Source organism: Hemicordylus capensis, chromosome 5 (genome assembly GCF_027244095.1).
Source record: "Hemicordylus capensis ecotype Gifberg chromosome 5, rHemCap1.1.pri, whole genome shotgun sequence".
Taxonomy (NCBI): Eukaryota; Metazoa; Chordata; class Lepidosauria; order Squamata; family Cordylidae; genus Hemicordylus; species Hemicordylus capensis.
The window spans coordinates 18,481,816-18,498,124 of record NC_069661.1 but is presented as its reverse complement, the minus strand read 5'-3'; the positions used below and the strand labels follow the sequence as shown (position 1 = coordinate 18,498,124).

At 41.6% G+C, this 16,309-nt stretch overlaps 1 protein-coding gene across 13 annotated transcripts in view; it reads left to right on the top strand.

Annotated features, from left to right (window-relative positions):
* Positions 1-15,723, top strand: part of LIN54 (lin-54 DREAM MuvB core complex component) — a 46,313-nt gene extending 30,590 nt beyond the window's left edge. For 11 of the 13 annotated variants that reach the window (XM_053252677.1, XM_053252673.1, XM_053252676.1 and 8 more), the window contains 10 exons: positions 840-995; positions 1,363-1,579; positions 2,092-2,168; positions 2,380-2,577; positions 6,947-7,038; positions 8,255-8,326; positions 8,796-8,898; positions 9,060-9,197; positions 11,245-11,447; positions 12,296-15,723. In XM_053252677.1, the coding sequence (XP_053108652.1) occupies positions 840-995; positions 1,363-1,579; positions 2,092-2,168; positions 2,380-2,577; positions 6,947-7,038; positions 8,255-8,326; positions 8,796-8,898; positions 9,060-9,197; positions 11,245-11,447; positions 12,296-12,497 (1,458 nt within the window). In that variant the 3' untranslated portion in view covers positions 12,498-15,723. The remainder of the gene's footprint in view (positions 1-839; positions 996-1,362; positions 1,580-2,091; positions 2,169-2,379; positions 2,578-6,946; positions 7,039-8,254; positions 8,327-8,795; positions 8,899-9,059; positions 9,198-11,244; positions 11,448-12,295) is intronic. The other 2 variants (XM_053252678.1, XM_053252679.1) reach the window with 2 other exon arrangements.
* Positions 15,724-16,309: the final 586 nt, after the last annotated feature.

Genomic DNA, 16,309 nt, shown 5'->3' with positions numbered 1-16,309 from the left:
TCCCTCAAGCATACAACAGCCCCCACCCACCCCAAAAAATTAAACCAGCAGTCAGTGTATTGTCTGGCTGGATAGTTAAATTTATAACATAACTGCACATAATGAAGAGGATTAGACTGTGTTAGAGAGGAATTTTTGTTGTATGGAATGAAGTTTTCAACATCATCGCTTTCAAACTGATGTAAGCAGCTGCCTATACTAGCTTAAATCAGTGGTGCGACTAAGTCTAGAAGACTTCCTAGCCTGCAAACACTGGTACTGGCCCACCTGCCCCATCCACCTGGGTTGGTCATCTTATGGTACAATAAGAACCTTGGGAGTGAAGGTGGGCAGGAGAGAGCCACCAACTCCAGATTACAAAAGCTTCATTTGCCTGGTCACCTGAGGGCAATTCTTAATAGCCATAGGCTCTTGGGTGAGTAGCTGTTTGCAGTGTAAACATCTCCCTTTTCTTTTTCCTTTGCATTAGGGATAACGAAAATGCAGATGTGCTGTTTATACTGAACCTGCATTTCCATTAGTTGCAATCTTTTGTTTGCATGGTAATACCCATGCTGGAATAATCCAGATTTGTTTGCAAACTTGAGCACTGACATGAATCCCAAAGATGCCATTGCTGCTTTTAGCTACCCTGGCATTGCTCTTATCTGTTGTGCTGGTTAATTAATGTGAAACTAGAAGGGCTGAGAATATTGTCTATTCTCAGAGAATATTGACAGCATGAAAAATCTTGCCCTCCTGGAAATGTGTATACAGTGTAAATGCACAAGCTGAAGGTGAATTTTGTAGATCTGTCTACTGCAGGATACTTTAACTGAGACTTTCAATTTGTTAAGCAGCTAACAGTGGTATCGGTCGCCTTGCAGCCTCCAAGCTCCCCACAAAAAACAGTTGGTGTTCCTCTAAACGTAGCCCTGGGACAGCAGATTCTCACAGTGCAGCATTCAACACCCTCTTCCCCAGGAAAGGCTGTAGCTAACAATATAACTGCTCAGGTATGTGCTAACCTGAGTCTTATACAGAGACACTCTCCTTTAGATTGTGATTTGCAGGACTGCATCATTTCAGAAACCATGGACTATTATTTGTCCACACTGTTTTTCCTCTTGGTGATGAATTGAAAAGCAGTATTATTGAAAAAATAGCTCAACAAAGCAAACTTGTAGAGAAACACCAGCTTGCTGTAAGTTAGCAAATAGTACCTGGCCTAATAAATAAATGTATACTGTACTCCAAAGTGCTTCCCCATTAGTGTTTTAATCTGAAGCTTGAAAGAGAATAATGATGATTATCAATTTTTTGGCAGCAAAAAAAAGTTTGATATAACTACATTGCAGAAATAATTGTATAATTGTTTAACAGGCTGTGAAATCTGCAGTACAGACCCTCACTGTGGGGGGAGTGAGTACATCTCAGTTTAAGACCATAATTCCCTTGGCAACAGCACCTAATGTCCAACAGATTCAGGTACCTGGAAGCAAATTCCATTATGTCCGGCTTGTAACTGCCACAACAGCCAACAGCTCAGCACAACCAGTTGCTCAGAATCCCAGCACTAGCACGGCACCCCTTCAGCAAGGTTAGTATTTCTGTGGTTCAATGTTTTTGTAGTAATTTGAATATGTTTAAAAGAAGTACAAATATTAAAGGGAATGAAGAATTGGATATGTTGCTCTTCATGGGTGACAGAGTTGCTTTGTGCAGGTCAAATGCTGAATTGGAAAAGCTTCTATTTCCTCATCGTGGACTAATGGTTTAGGCATGGCCATTTGATCTTTTCCTAGTTATAGTATGGTCCGCAATTTTTTCTCCCTGTGAAAGCATGCTGTATGCATTCGATTCCTTGGCTTGTTTGTTGTCTTCTTAATTTTATAGAGCACTTTGAATTTCTTTAGGCATATCTTTAGAAATATAGTCTGTCTTGTGATGCATTGCTATGCCATGATTTGCATAGGTGCTGATCAGAAAAATTGTAAACATAGGTTTAATGTGTGTGTTTTCCCTTTTGTCAACATCTTGTAAAACTTCTTGATTTTACATTTAAACCAGAAAGGTGCATGTTATGCGTCTAATGCAGTTTATTTTGAACAGCTAAGCCAATGGTAGTGAATGCAACCCCAGTGCGGATGTCTGTCCCAATTGTTCCAGCAGCACAGACTGTCAAACAGGTGAGTTGTATTCTCATTTTCATTTAGGCTTCAGCATGGATATCAAAAGAAGTATGGATTAACCATTAAACTACATAATATGAATATCTAGTTTTTCATAGATGCTTTAATTTGGATGGGATTTCTGAAGTCATTTTACAGTGTAACGTTTTGCAGAAGTTTTAAGATCTTGTATGCAATGAAGCTATCCTAAAGACTTCCTTTCTTGCAGGTGGCACCCAAACCAATTAACACAACTTCGCAAATAGTCACTACAAGCCAGCCACAGCAAAGACTTATTATGCCTGCCACACCACTGCCACAGATCCAACCAAACCTCACCAACCTTCCTCCAGGAACTGTGCTGGCCCCAGCTCCTGGTGCAGGCAATGTGGGATATGCAGTTCTCCCAGCTCAGTATGTCACACAGGTATGGCACCGGTGTAGAGCTGAGATTGACCAAAATAATTCATGACAGGAATGTGATACATATAAAATACTCTTGGAAGCGGGTAGGGATAGATTAGGTAACATGGCAGTTTGAGGGATTTGGGTTCGAACACTCAGTCATATTTTCCTGCTTACTATATCTTTTTTCTACCAGTTCTTAACAAATGTGAAACACTTCGGGGTACAGCAAGAATAATGTCATGGTTTCAAAGTTCTCTGGGTTGAAAACATTTGTTAGAGCAAGGAAGGCTTTGTGTGTTTCATGTTTTTGAAGCTTGAGTTTTTAATCAGAAAGCAAGCTTCATTCTTATTCTGACAAAGATGCATATGCTGAACATTTTCACAATGAACTGCAGTTCATTGAGAGTGTCAACAGGCATTTGGATAAAGGTGATCCGGTTGACATAATATACTTGGACTTCCAAAAAGCTTTTGATAAAGTTCCCCACCAAAGGCTCTTAAGTAAACTTAGCAGTCATGGAATAAGGGGACAGGTTCATGTGTGGATTGGTAACTGGTTGAAGGACAGGAAACAGAGAGTAGGAATAAGTGGACAATTTTCACAATGGAGGTAGGTAGGAAGTGAGGTCCCCCAAGGATTGGTACTGGGACCAGTGCTCTTTAGCTTGTTTATAAATGATCTAGAAGTTGGGTTGACCAGCAAAGTGGCCAAATTTTGAGATGACACTAAACTATTTAGGGTAGTGAAATCCAGAACGGATTGTGAGGAACTCCAAAATAATCTATTTAAACTGAGGGACTGGGCGACAAAATGGCAAATGCGGTTCAGTGTTGGCAAGTGTAAAGCGATGTACATTGGAGCAAAAAACACCAGCTTCACATATACGCTGATGGGATCTGAGCTGTCAGTGACTGACCAGGAGAGAGATCTTAGGGTTGTGCTGGACAGCTCATTGAAAGTGTCATCTGAGTGCATAGCAGCTGTGAAAAAGCTAATTGCATGCTAGGGATCATTAGAAGGGGGATTGAAAATAAAAAATGCTAATATTATAATACCCTTATACAAATCTATGGTGTGGCCACACCTGGAGTACTGCATACAATTCTGGTCACTGTATCTTAAGGATATTGTAGAACAGGAAAAGGTGCAGAAGAGGGCAACCAAAATGATGAGGTGCCTGGAGCACCTTCCTTATGAGGCTAGGCTACAGCATCTGAGGCTCTTTACCTTGGAAAAGAAGCCACTAAGGGAAGACATGATCGAGGTGTATAAAATTATGTGTGGAGTGGAAAGGGTAGACTGAGATTTTTTTTCTCCCTCGCACAACACTAGAACCAGAGGTCACCCCATGAAACTGAAGGTTGGGAAATTTAGGACCGACAAGCAGAAGCACTTTTTCACACAGCGCATAATTAATCTATGGAATTCCTTGCCATGGGATGTGGTGATGGGCACCAGCTTGGATGGCTTTAAAAGGGGTTTAGACAGACTCATGGAGGACAGATCTATCAATGGCTACTAGTCTGATGTTTGTGGGCCATCTCCAGCCTCAGAGGCACGATGCCTCTCCATACCAGTTGCAGGGGAGAAACAACAGGAGAGAGGGCATGCCCATACCTCTTGCCTGTGGGCTCCCCAGAGGCATCTGTTGGGCCACTGTGTGAAACAGGATGCTGAACTAGATGGGCCTTGTGCTTGATCCAGCAGGGCTGTTCTTATATCCTTAACTCCCTTAGTAATTCCCCTGAGATTTTTTTTGTACCATCAACTGTATTCAGACTATGTCAGGGAATCCCAATGCATCCTTAATTGGGGGATGGTGTTACTGTCCATAAATTGGCAGAGACACTGAGGTAATCAATCTTGCACAGGACTTTCATAATTGAACAGACAGTGGTAGGTGCATCTAACATGGCGGCTTAATTTTTCAAAGCACACTTTGAAAAGTGTGCATCCTGGCACACAGTTTAGGAATCTCTGGCCTAATCCTGAAGAAACCGGTGGTGATGGTGGTATACGAATAAGATGAATATTCATATGCTGCTTTTCAACAAAAGTTCCCAAAGCAGTTCACATAGATATAAATAAGTAAATAAAATGGCTCCCTATCTCCAAAGGGTTCACTGTCTAAAAAAGAAACATAAGATAGACACCAACAGCCACTGGCAGGTTGCTGTGCTGGGGATGGATAGGGTCAGCTACTCTCCCCCTGCTAAATAAAGAGAATCACCACTTTTAAAATGTGCCTCTTTGCTCAGTTAGCAGGGTACCAACGGAGCATAGACAAGAGACACTGATTCTTGGAAAGTGTATAGATGGCTAGGTAAGGAAGATTTGTGGACTACTGCTTTTCGTTTTTCTGAAGCAGTCAGAGGATTGTACCTGGAACAGCTGTGTGAAGACTTAATGGAATCCAAACCATTGTATGTCGCTCCCCTGAAAAGCCAATGACATTTTCCTCCTCTGTGCCCAGGAAGAGAGATCACAGAGCAGAAGTGTAAGAACTAATTGCTGCAACATGACTTAATTTATAGGGCAAGTGACCAGGTGGAATTTATTTGGCATAGTGCTTGTACAGAAGGTGTATCACCTGCCATAAAAATCAATTGGTAGGAAATCAACCTGCTAGCAATGACAGGAAAAAAGAGGCAGGAGAAAAGAGCCATGTAAGCAGAGACAGAGGAAGAGCCACCACTAGCCATTACAACAGCTGAGAAAATATTGTTGCCAAAATTATATGTAACATAATGCTTGTGTGGGGAATCTTGTTCCAGCCAGCATGGAAGAATGCTTTGAAACCAAGCTGAATTGCATCTGCTTCCAAATCAAAGCTGAAAATGGAAAGCAGGATCTGTCTGCTGGAAGATTATGAGAGAAGGAAAAATTGGCTTCTCTCTCTGGAGTGCAAGGTCAACATGTGTTCTGAGGACGTGTGTTGAGGAGCAGATGATATAGATTATAGAAGATTTCAGACTGCATAAAAATAAGTGAATTGCCGGTTTCATAATGGGCAGAGGGAAATTCCTGTTGCCTTTCTGAAGAAATGACAACTCAAGATTCTGAATCTGAAAACCAAAACAGTACTATTTAAAATGGAACAAGCATGCATCAAAGTTGGAAAAGCAAGTGGAACTGTCAAAATGGATCTATAGGGCTTGACCCACTTCACAGCTACAAAGATCAACACAATTTGTTACAGTTTACAAAAGAGGCTTGCAGGGAGAAAAGTAGGACCAATAGATGTGTCTTCCTCTTTGAAGGTTTTTCCTGCTTCTCCAGTGGAAGCAAACATGATTAATTTGGTCACTTGCAAGCAATCTTTCTAACTATCACAGTCCCAGCAGAAACTCAGCAACATGTGGCTTCTGTACCTAAACCTAGGAATGCATTGAAAAGCAAGCACAGAGAGCTGACTGCATAGGTGTCTTCTGATAGACAATGCAATGTCTATTACAGTGGTCCCTCGACTTACGAACTTAATCCGTTCCGACTACTCGTAGGTCGAAAAGTTCGTAAGTCGAAAAGCGGTTTCCCATAGGAATGCATTGGAAACTGATTAATTCGTTCCGGAGCGAAAAGGGGGGGGGGGGCTTTACTCACCCCTTCCATGAAAGTAAGGCACTGTACTGTACTGTATTCCTTGTAGTAACTGGGCGGCAGGGTGCCGCCCGCTTCAATCTCCCTCGGCGCGGGCTCCCGCTTCTCGTAGCCATAGTCGGGGCGGCAGGATCGCTCCCAGTCCCTGCCACCCCCTTCAAGCTCAGTCCCCCTCGGCTGGCGGCCGCCCCCTGAAGCTCCCCAGAGGTCCCCCGCCACCCCCTTGTTTCCAAATCTAGCCCCATTTAAGAGGACGGCAGGAGAACTCCCTGCCGTCCCCTTCCCCCTTGCCGGCTGGGCTGCAACTGGCTTCTAGGAAGCCTTTCGCGCGCCTGCGCAAAAGGCTTCCTAGAAGCCAGTTGCAGCCCAGCCGGCAAGGCAAGCGGACAGCAGGGAGTTCTCCCGCCACCCGCTCGCTAAAGTTCCTTAACTTTTAGGGAAGAGACATCAGAAGCTTTTATGTTGAAAAGCAAGCTGCTTTTTGGTTATAATGTTGCTCTTTGAACGTATATGATAAAAAGTATGTTTGCCACCATGTGTATGTAATGCCACACATTACATACACATGTAATGTGTATTACACTGAATATGAGAATCATTTGGATAGAATCCAGGATGCAGTTTCTAGTGATGACAAAAGTCCTCCGAGCTAAAAATAGTAGTGAACAACATCTTCTGACTTGTAAGCACGAATGAGAGTGTGTGATTGATGTAGCTATTTGTGAAAGTAGTAATCTGCAAACAGTATGTCATGTACTAACTTTTTGTTTTTGTTTTGTTTTTGTGTTAGCTACCACAGCCCTCATATGTTTCCATAGCAAGCAACACCAGTCTTAGTGGGACTCCTAGTATCCAGACCCAAGCCCGGCTGCCATTCAATGGGTGTGTATTGTGTAGATAAATGGGAGCGGGGATTGCAGCATTGTATTGATGTGAAAACAAAAAAGCTTGGAAAACCTGTTGGAAATTATGACTCTCCCTCCTTATCACAATCTTTAGTGAAACTGGACAATTTTCTGCCTGCCTTCTTGTACTACTTAGTCTTGCTTACTTGGGTCATTTTATTTATTGATACATTACTAGTATCTCTCCTTCTCCAAAAAGCTTGGGACAGAAAATGATATATTGAAAGCATGAAACCAGAAGTTACATTAGACTAACACTATCTATTTAGTTTTTGTAACATGCCAGGGTACACTGCTACACAGTTCTGCACTCTACTGCTCTGCTGTGTGTGCCATTTTGTGGAGTTATTTGCTCCAGAGGCACCATTCTGTGATGTTCTTGCCCTCTGATTGTGTGTGTGTGTTTATTTATTTATCATATTTATATGCTGCCTGATACATGCATCTCTCGGCGGTATACACAATTTAAAATACAACAAATGTAGAACAATGTGAAAACAGTTAAAGCAATTTCATAGAATAAAGTTAAAACAATCTCGTGAGATAAAAACAAAATTAAAACAGTTTAAAATTGCAGTTAGAAGCCTGAGAAAACAAGTGTGTCTTGAGGGTCTTCCTAAAAGCAAACAAAGAAGGAGATACTCTTATTTTAACAGGGAGCATATTCCAAAGCCCTGGGGCAGCTACAGAGAATGCCTGGTCCGAAGTTGCCACCAAATGAGCCAGTGGCAACCGTAACTGGACCTCCCCAGATGATCACCCACTTAATAGATGACAGGGTTTGACAAAGAAGGCACTCTCTTAAGTATAGAGAGTGTACTGTGATCTTTGGGATACTGGCAGGTGGATTTCCTGTCTTCTATGTATGCACATATTTATAGTTTATACTGTCCTCCATACACTTATCTCAGGGCAGTTTACAAAGTTAAAATACAACAATAAAAGTGCATTAAAACAGCCAACAATATATAATAAAACAGCCATAAAATACTGAGAGAGTAGCAAGGGAACAAAGAAAGCAGCACCCCATAAGGAGCAATGGCTTGAACTAACAACCAGGTCTTTATTTGCTGCTCAAAGGGAGCTAGAATATAGACCTCTACGGGGATCTCAGATGGGCAATATTAATAGTTTTAATTTTCTTTTTTGGGGGGGAGGAATGGAAGCCATCATTAACTTGATTTCTTTTCCAGAATAATTCCCTCCGAATCTGCAAATCGTCCCAGAAAGCCATGCAATTGTACAAAATCACTGTGTTTGAAGTTGTAAGTATAATCCTATAGGTTTTATTATTCTCAAATGTTGAAAACCCTACTTTTAAGTGTGTACCTTAGAACAAAGTTCATGATAGAAGAAGAGCTGAGTCAAGATGTTCCAGAGATTCTGGCTTTATGGCTAATTTTTAATTTCAAAAATACTTTGCAGTTGCTGGCAATATCCTTGTATATATGCATTTTAGGCCTATGGACCACTGTTTCCACGTGTATGATAGTATGAGGCCGTATGTATCTTTTGAGAAGTAGGTGCATTATTGGAGACAAAATGCTGTTGCCAGAGCATCAGTGCATCATGGTTGAAAAGCATTTCTGGCTGGTGGCCGCTATTAAACCCACTTGGGAGGCTGACCTGCTTGCCATCAACTTGTTTGAAGATGTGAAGATAGCCCTTACATTCATGTGAGCATAGTCTGTGTAGACCCTTGTGTTCAACCACTGCCGGGGATTTCCTTTTCAGGTATTGTGACTGTTTTGCCAATGGTGAATTCTGCAACAACTGCAACTGTACAAATTGTTATAATAATCTGGAGCATGAAAATGATAGGCAAAAAGCAATCAAGGTAAGATTCCTATCATCTTTCTTCGGTGGGGAATTTTAGCCTTATCTGGCTTGACTAGAAGAGTAACTACCAGCTCCTCCTGTGGAAGTCTGGGCTTGAATCTGCTCTGCCTGCTCTCCCTGCATGTATAGTAACAAATGCCTTTGCTTCTGCCTTACTAGGCTTGCCTTGACAGAAACCCTGAGGCCTTCAAACCGAAAATTGGGAAGGGGAAGGAAGGTGAGTCGGACAGGCGGCACAGCAAAGGCTGCAACTGCAAGCGGTCTGGATGCCTCAAAAATTACTGCGAATGCTATGAGGTAAGGCACAAAATAGGCGCTCTCTCACTCTTCAGAGTACGCCTTTCTCATGGCCCCCTCCAGTTCAGTCTGGCAGCTGCTTCACTGTAGTCCTAATTAAAAAGAAATCTAACCTACACTTCTAGACACAGCATGCAAAATGTATTACTCATATACTTGTACCTATATTCATTCCAAAGCTATCCTCAGCTGCTGAAAGGCTTTTTAGATAAAAAGACCAACGTTTCTGGAGGAGACCCACACTCTCTGGCTTGGGCAGGCTCCTCTCATGCCTTCACTATCCAGCTTCCTGAGCATCAAGACGGGGTGACCTAGTTGCAAGGCTCTGTGGCCTCTCTTTTGAGAATTGGTGTCTGAGGGAATTTCCAGTATTCTAACTCTGACACATGTGACTATACACTAGAAATGTGAAAGTATAGATATTTGAGAGGTCAAGTGATTTCCCCACCAAGAAATGCTCTTAGATGAACCCTTGAGTATGCAGACTTTGAGGAACGGTTCTTCGGCGGGTGATCCTGGGGAAAGAGAACAGTGCTGTGTGAAGAATGGGGTGGAGTACCCCTTGCGGTTGGAGGCAGGACAGAACTTGGAAGCAGTAAGCTCACTGAGGGACAATTAAGAACTTAGATTTCTGGTGGGTTTGTAACATAGGCATTCTCTTGGTGGGGCGGTGTTTAGTGGGGGAAAGGTGATTCTGAATGTGTTCAGCTGAAACATATTGCACCTAAGAGATTAAATTACTGTCTTGGTTTAGTACAGCCCTGCTGGATCAGGCTCAAGGCCCATCTAGTCCAGTATCCTATTTCATAGAGTGGCCCACCTCTGAAAAGCCCACAGGCAGGGGGTGAAGGCTTGCCCCCTCTCCTGCTGTTGCTCCTCTGCAACTGGTCTCTAGAGGCATCTTGCCTCTGAGGCTGGAAGTGGTCTATAGCCACCAGACTAGTAGCCATTGATAGATCTGTCCTCCATGACCTTGTCTAAGACCCTTTTAAAGCACTCCAAGCTAGTGGCCATCACCACATCCTGCGGCAGACAAATCCATAAATTATGTGCTGTGTGAAGTAGTACTTCCTTTTGTTGGCTCTAAATTTCCCAACCTTCAGTTTCATGGGATGACCCCTGGTTTTAGAGTTGTGAAAGAGAGAGAGAAATTTCTCTCTGTCCATTCTCTATGTAGGAATACCAGCTGGTGTGGAACAAGGGTCAAGAATAAACAACACTTCCTTGAACGGCTTTGTGTGTCATGTCCATATAGGTTCATCAGTGGTTCCTTGAGACTGAACCTGAACCTAGAGCCTTTGGAGTCAGGTGGTATATAAATTAGATAAATAAATAATATATGGGGACATGAGAGAGAAAATCTTTAGCATTTGAGATGAAAAATTGCATCTTTAAATTTGTCAGCAGAAGGAAAAAATCTTGATGGTTAAAGCATTGGGCTTGAGTAGATTAGTCAGTCGTGTTTTACTATTACATGGCTGGTGTTGCACTGAAAGGCACTTGCTAAGAGATAATCTTTCTGAGAAATGGCTGATATCCTGAATAAAATACTCTACAGAAGTCCCATTGAAATTTAGTCATTTAAAGCAGTGTTTATCAACCGCTGGTCCACGGACCAGTGCCGGTCCATGAGGAATCCCCCCACCACAAAAAAAATCTTGGTGGCCGCTGCTGCCGGGAGCTCATTTCTAGGCAGGCAGCCCTCACTGCTGGGATTATGTTCATTTCAAGGAGGCGAAATGAGCATTATCCCAGCAGCGAGGGCTGCCTGCCTAGAAATGAGCTCCGGGGAGCTCTTTGTGGTGGCACCCCCCACCCCACCCCCAGCTCAAAATTGTTCTGGGGGATCCTGGCGGGGGGGGGGGCGACCCCTTTACTAACTGTTGCTCCAGGAAACTGTGCACAAAGAATGTACCAGTCCACGACTCCAAAAATGTTGAGAAACCCTGATTTAAAGTAACTCCTGAGTAGTACTATTGAGCAACTTAGTCTGGGTGTCAGCCACGAAATAATATTTCCTTGGCTTATTTTCTTCTCTATCTTGCAGGCAAAGATAATGTGCTCTTCAATTTGTAAATGTATTGGTTGCAAGAACTTTGAAGAAAGCCCAGAAAGGAAGACACTGATGCACTTGGCAGATGCTGCTGAAGTGCGAGTCCAGCAACAAACGGCTGCAAAGACAAAGTTGTCCTCCCAGATTTCAGACCTGCTAACCAGGCCAGCACCAGTGCTGACCAGCGGAGGGGGCAGGTGTGTTACTCTTTCCCTGTTGTTGGCTTCAGAAGATTGCTAGTAGTAATATTGATCTGGGGTTGAGCAGGGAGGATTTGGCTAGCGGGTTCCTACCCCTGCTACATTTGCCTGAGTTTTTCTTCTCCCCTCCAGCATCCTCTTCCTATCCCAGCACTGGTTGCCTCTCCTCTTACACTGCCCACTCCAGCCCTCCTCCATTTTCTGCACACTCTTGTTTTCCTCCCTTACCTCTGCTGCTCGTACAGCAGTTTGGCTCAAACAAATAGACCAGCCCACTAGAGATGAATGGTTGCCTGGGCAGTGTCAGCCCATTAAATGCTGCCGGAAGCGGAGCAGCAGCAAAGCCTTTCTCTTTTGCCTATTAAAACCAACCATTCCATAGCCATTGTCAGTCTCTCCCTCTTCCTAATAGAAAAGGAAAAAGCAGTGTGGTGCCACTTGGCCTGCCTTCTCTGCATGTCCTCCATGGGAAAGTGCGGAGTGGACTGCTGTGCTGCCCCGGGAACTGGCCCACAGTCTTTTGCCTGTAGCGCCCTGCTTTACTCTCCTTTATAGTAGGGCCAGCCTGCCATGGCGTTCTTTTTTTTCTTTTTCTTGCCCCTCCTTCTAGGTCTAAAAGCCTATCACCCCTCTCTGTCTGGAGAGGGATTTGGTTTTACTAGATCTTATGCGAGAGTTGGAAACATACATTGCAATTCAGCTTCTGTTTGCTAGGGAAAGATACTGGCACACGACTGAAAATTTCTCAAGCTTCCTTTTGCTATTAGATACCTCAGTACTTCTAGAGGGCCTGGTTGTCGCTATTCAGTTGCATTCCCCAACTCACTCAATTCTTTTCTTTCCAGGTTGCCTTTTACGTTTGTTACAAAGGAGGTTGCTGATGCAACATGTGATTGCTTACTGGCCCAGGCAGAGCAGGCTGAGAAGGCAGGCAAGTCGAAGGCAGCAGCGGAGCGGATTATCCTGGAGGAATTTGGACGCTGTCTGATGAGAATCATAAACTCTGCAGGAAAGTCGAAAAGTGACCCTTGTGCCATGAACTGCTGATTGTAGAAACTGAGCCGTGGTTTGAGCGGGACACTAAAAGGCACATGGACACTTTTTTGGTTGACAGCAGCAGATGTAGTGATAGTCATTCATTTTTCATTTGGTGCTGCTTAGTTTTCCATTGGCTATGTTAATATTGAAGCAAGAAACCTTTGTAATAATGAGTACCTTTTAAGCCGAACATTGTTCTACTTAAGATGACACTTAAAGGTTATTTTTTTCTTCACACCTTCTTAACTACATGGGACTACATGGAGTTTAGATGGTTTCTTTCCTCATTTTTAAAATGTTCTTCAGGAAATTCTTTAAATTATTATTTGCTATGTATTGCATTTCGATTTTGTATGGAGGAAAAAACAAGACACTGGCCACAGTCAGTCAGGAACATCTCCTGTGCAAACCCAGTTAAAATGATTGGATGCTCCTACTAGAACAGAATCTTGGACAGATGTTCCCAGCATTACAATACAGCTTTGTTTGCAGCAGTATAAATAGCATTACATCCATGGATGAGTCAATACTGAAAGGAAGTCAATAAAATGAAACATTTGCCTAAAAGGAATTCAGAAAGAGATGCAAATCTGTATTGTCTCATTGGCTGCAATCCTGATTTGAATGGGAATACTTCTTGTGTTGGTCTTACTATTAATTTATATTCAGAATAACAGAGCTAGGTACTGAAATATAGAGCATTGATATGCAAAAATCAAGGTCAAAATTTGTAACAGTCATATTGTAAAACAATCTTTATAGTAAGTTTTTAAAAAACAACCTATCACTGTAATACATATTCCAAATTTTAATAAACAACTTTTATTTGGTTTCAAAGATCAATATTTTCTTTAGATAAATGAATATAATTAGAGATTTTTAGTATTTGTGCTACCTCCCAGTCTTCAACCCTCTGGAGGATGGAAAGCAAGTCTCTTGGAATCTCTCTGTTTTGAGATTCTTGCTATCATTATCCAGATAACATTCCCTATAAATTCCTGTTTACCTACAAGATACACTGAGATCCCAATAGAATTGCCAGAAGATGGTTTGACAGCATAATTCTAGTAATACTTATATTTTAAAGTTCTCCAAAATCTTAAGTTTCGCAGACTTCCAGCCCATATGATGGAGGAAGGGATGGAATTTATCCTCGAACCAACTCTCTAACATACACAGAGCAATGCTTGATGGTATTGCATGCCCTCTAAAGAACACTTGGCAATAGGCTTGTTAAATCAGTGCATGGGGAAATGCATGGTTTTAGCCCTTAATGCATATAAAATGCCTGATGTGTTTGCCTGCTAAATATCTGACATCCTTTTCCAGCTCTCCATAGATACTGGCCAGGATCCAAAATACTACACAGCCAGTTGTATGCTACTTGAGTTTCTCACAAAAACCAACCTCTCTACTGTCACAGACAAAGCACTTTTGAAACTAAGGGGACATGCAAAATCAGTTCGTAATATGATGTGGAAACAAGTTAAAACTCCCCTTTGAGTGCACCTAAAGTGGCTTTTTGGATCCTGGCTCTTGTCCGTGGAAACACTTAGAAATGGCCTAAGATTGTGGGAACTGACTTCATAGGATCTACTTGTGTTTTATTTTTAATTGTGTTCGATGAGATGTTGAGGGTACAGCTTTTAAGGATTAGTTTTAAAGATGTGGTATTCATGCACAGGTTTGACTAGGATGTGGCCACTAAACAACACAGGTAAGCCCATTGATTTCAGTTGCCTTAACCATACTTACCTCTGTGTTGGATTATGACTGAAATGGATTAGACAGTGGAGGTTTCCTTTTGCAAATAATCTAAAGCCAACTGCATCTGCTGGGCATGCCTAGATATAGCAAACATATATGTGCGGGATAACTGGGTCTTTCAAGCTGACCCAGTATACATGTTCAAACGCAGCCGGTCATATTTTTCAAAGGAAAGTAAACCAAGTTCTAGTAGGCATTTCACTGAGAGTTATTCATATTAGCTGCATCTAAATTGACTGTTCAGTACCAACTTGGCTTATCTTTTAAGAGTATATTTTAGCAGTACAGTGTTAGTCTGATGCTATGACAAAACTGAATATAGTTTCTGTACCTTGGTGGAACAGGGAAAAAAGGTGAAATAGCATTGTTTGGATGGAGATGCTTAGAACCTTTATAACATTAAAATACTAAACATTATTGCATGTATCTCTGGTGCAGCAAATAGTTCAATGGTTCTAAGTTTCATGAATGGATATAAACTTTATGTTTGAGTTAGCAAGCGTTTGCTAGAAACCTTAGTCATCTCTGTAATTATAATACTGCAATTCTTTTTTCCAAAAGGGATTATTTTCTCCATATAACTGTACATATATGTTCTATTATGTAATTGTATGTATACACCTAACAGATTTATGTATATGTACACACAATCCTGAAAGGGAAGGTGTTCATTTTAGCAGATTTTTTAAAGTAGAACTCTGACTTGTAAAAAGTCTGTGTTACTTTCAGAGTAGGTAGATTCTCCTTTTACTGGTTCCATAAGCATCCGTACAATAAGAACTGTATAAATGTATATTAGTGTAAGTGGATAAAGGAATACTTGATCAAGTTATTTTTCAAACAAATTGCAATATGCATCCTTTTATCTGGAACTATATCTGTGCTCAAATTTGTATATATTTTGTGTCTTATTCTAACTTGCACCTTTTTTGTGATGTGTATTTATGAGTGTGCAAAAAACATTTTGTGAAGTTTGGATTCCAGTTGTAGATTATGTATGATGGAATTGCGTGTAAAGAGTTGAAAAAGGTGCAATCAAAGATCTAGTTTTCTGTCTCTTTTAGAACAAGCTCCCTCCAGTACTTAACTTGGTTCTTCCCCTCCTCTTCCTGGTGTGTTTAAACTTGGTCCTTTCGCATGAAATTGCTGAATAAGATAGTCAAAGCAACATCAAAAGACTGGGAGCAGGCTCTCAATTTCAGTGGAGCTTCTCCAGCGTTCCTGTAAAAACCCTACAGAAATGCCTGACCCAGCCAGAGTGCTTTTGGATCATACCCACTGTCAGCCAATTTTGAGGGGGAGTGTGCCTGGGATTAATTTTCTAGTTCTGGTTTACTTCTTTTAAAAAAATAGACTTAAATTTATATTTACTAAACCTATTCAAAAAATACACTTTTCTATATTGTAAAAACAGAACTGTCAGATAAATCACAAAGGAAAAAAAATAAAACATTTATACTATTCTGTACCAGTAGACTTCTGCAATTTTTTTTCTTGATCAAAAATATGAGATTTTATGAGTGTTTATGATAGCCAGTGAACTTGGCAATTCCACTTAGAGCTTCAAGGGCTTACAGCTTTTTTTGATGGTTGAAGATATCAAGAGGGGAAATAAATGTTTGCTGTGGCCTTCTGGGTTTTTTTAGCATCAGCAGCAAAAGCCAAGAAATCTCAGGTTTTGTTGGGGAACCTCATGAACACAATTAAGCAAAAACAGGCTGTGACCGAGTTCAGCGAAATCAACTTATTGTAAGCAAGTCATGATTAGCTACCTAACCCTATGCATATTTATCAGGAAGTGAATCCAACTGATTTCTAGGTAACTGCACAGGATTTGTAACTTTGGCCACAGCTAACTTACTGGAGTGTACCTCACGAGTGGTAGTAATCTTGGCTCTCTCTGGAGGCTGAAATACAGAACTGACCAAAAAAACTTGTCTCCCCACCGAAATGTTCTTGCCTAGTGAATGACAAATGATACAACACTATATATACAGCCCCAAGTAAACATGTTTTGCACAAGGTATGTCTGTGAAAAGCCAGCTGCAGGATTA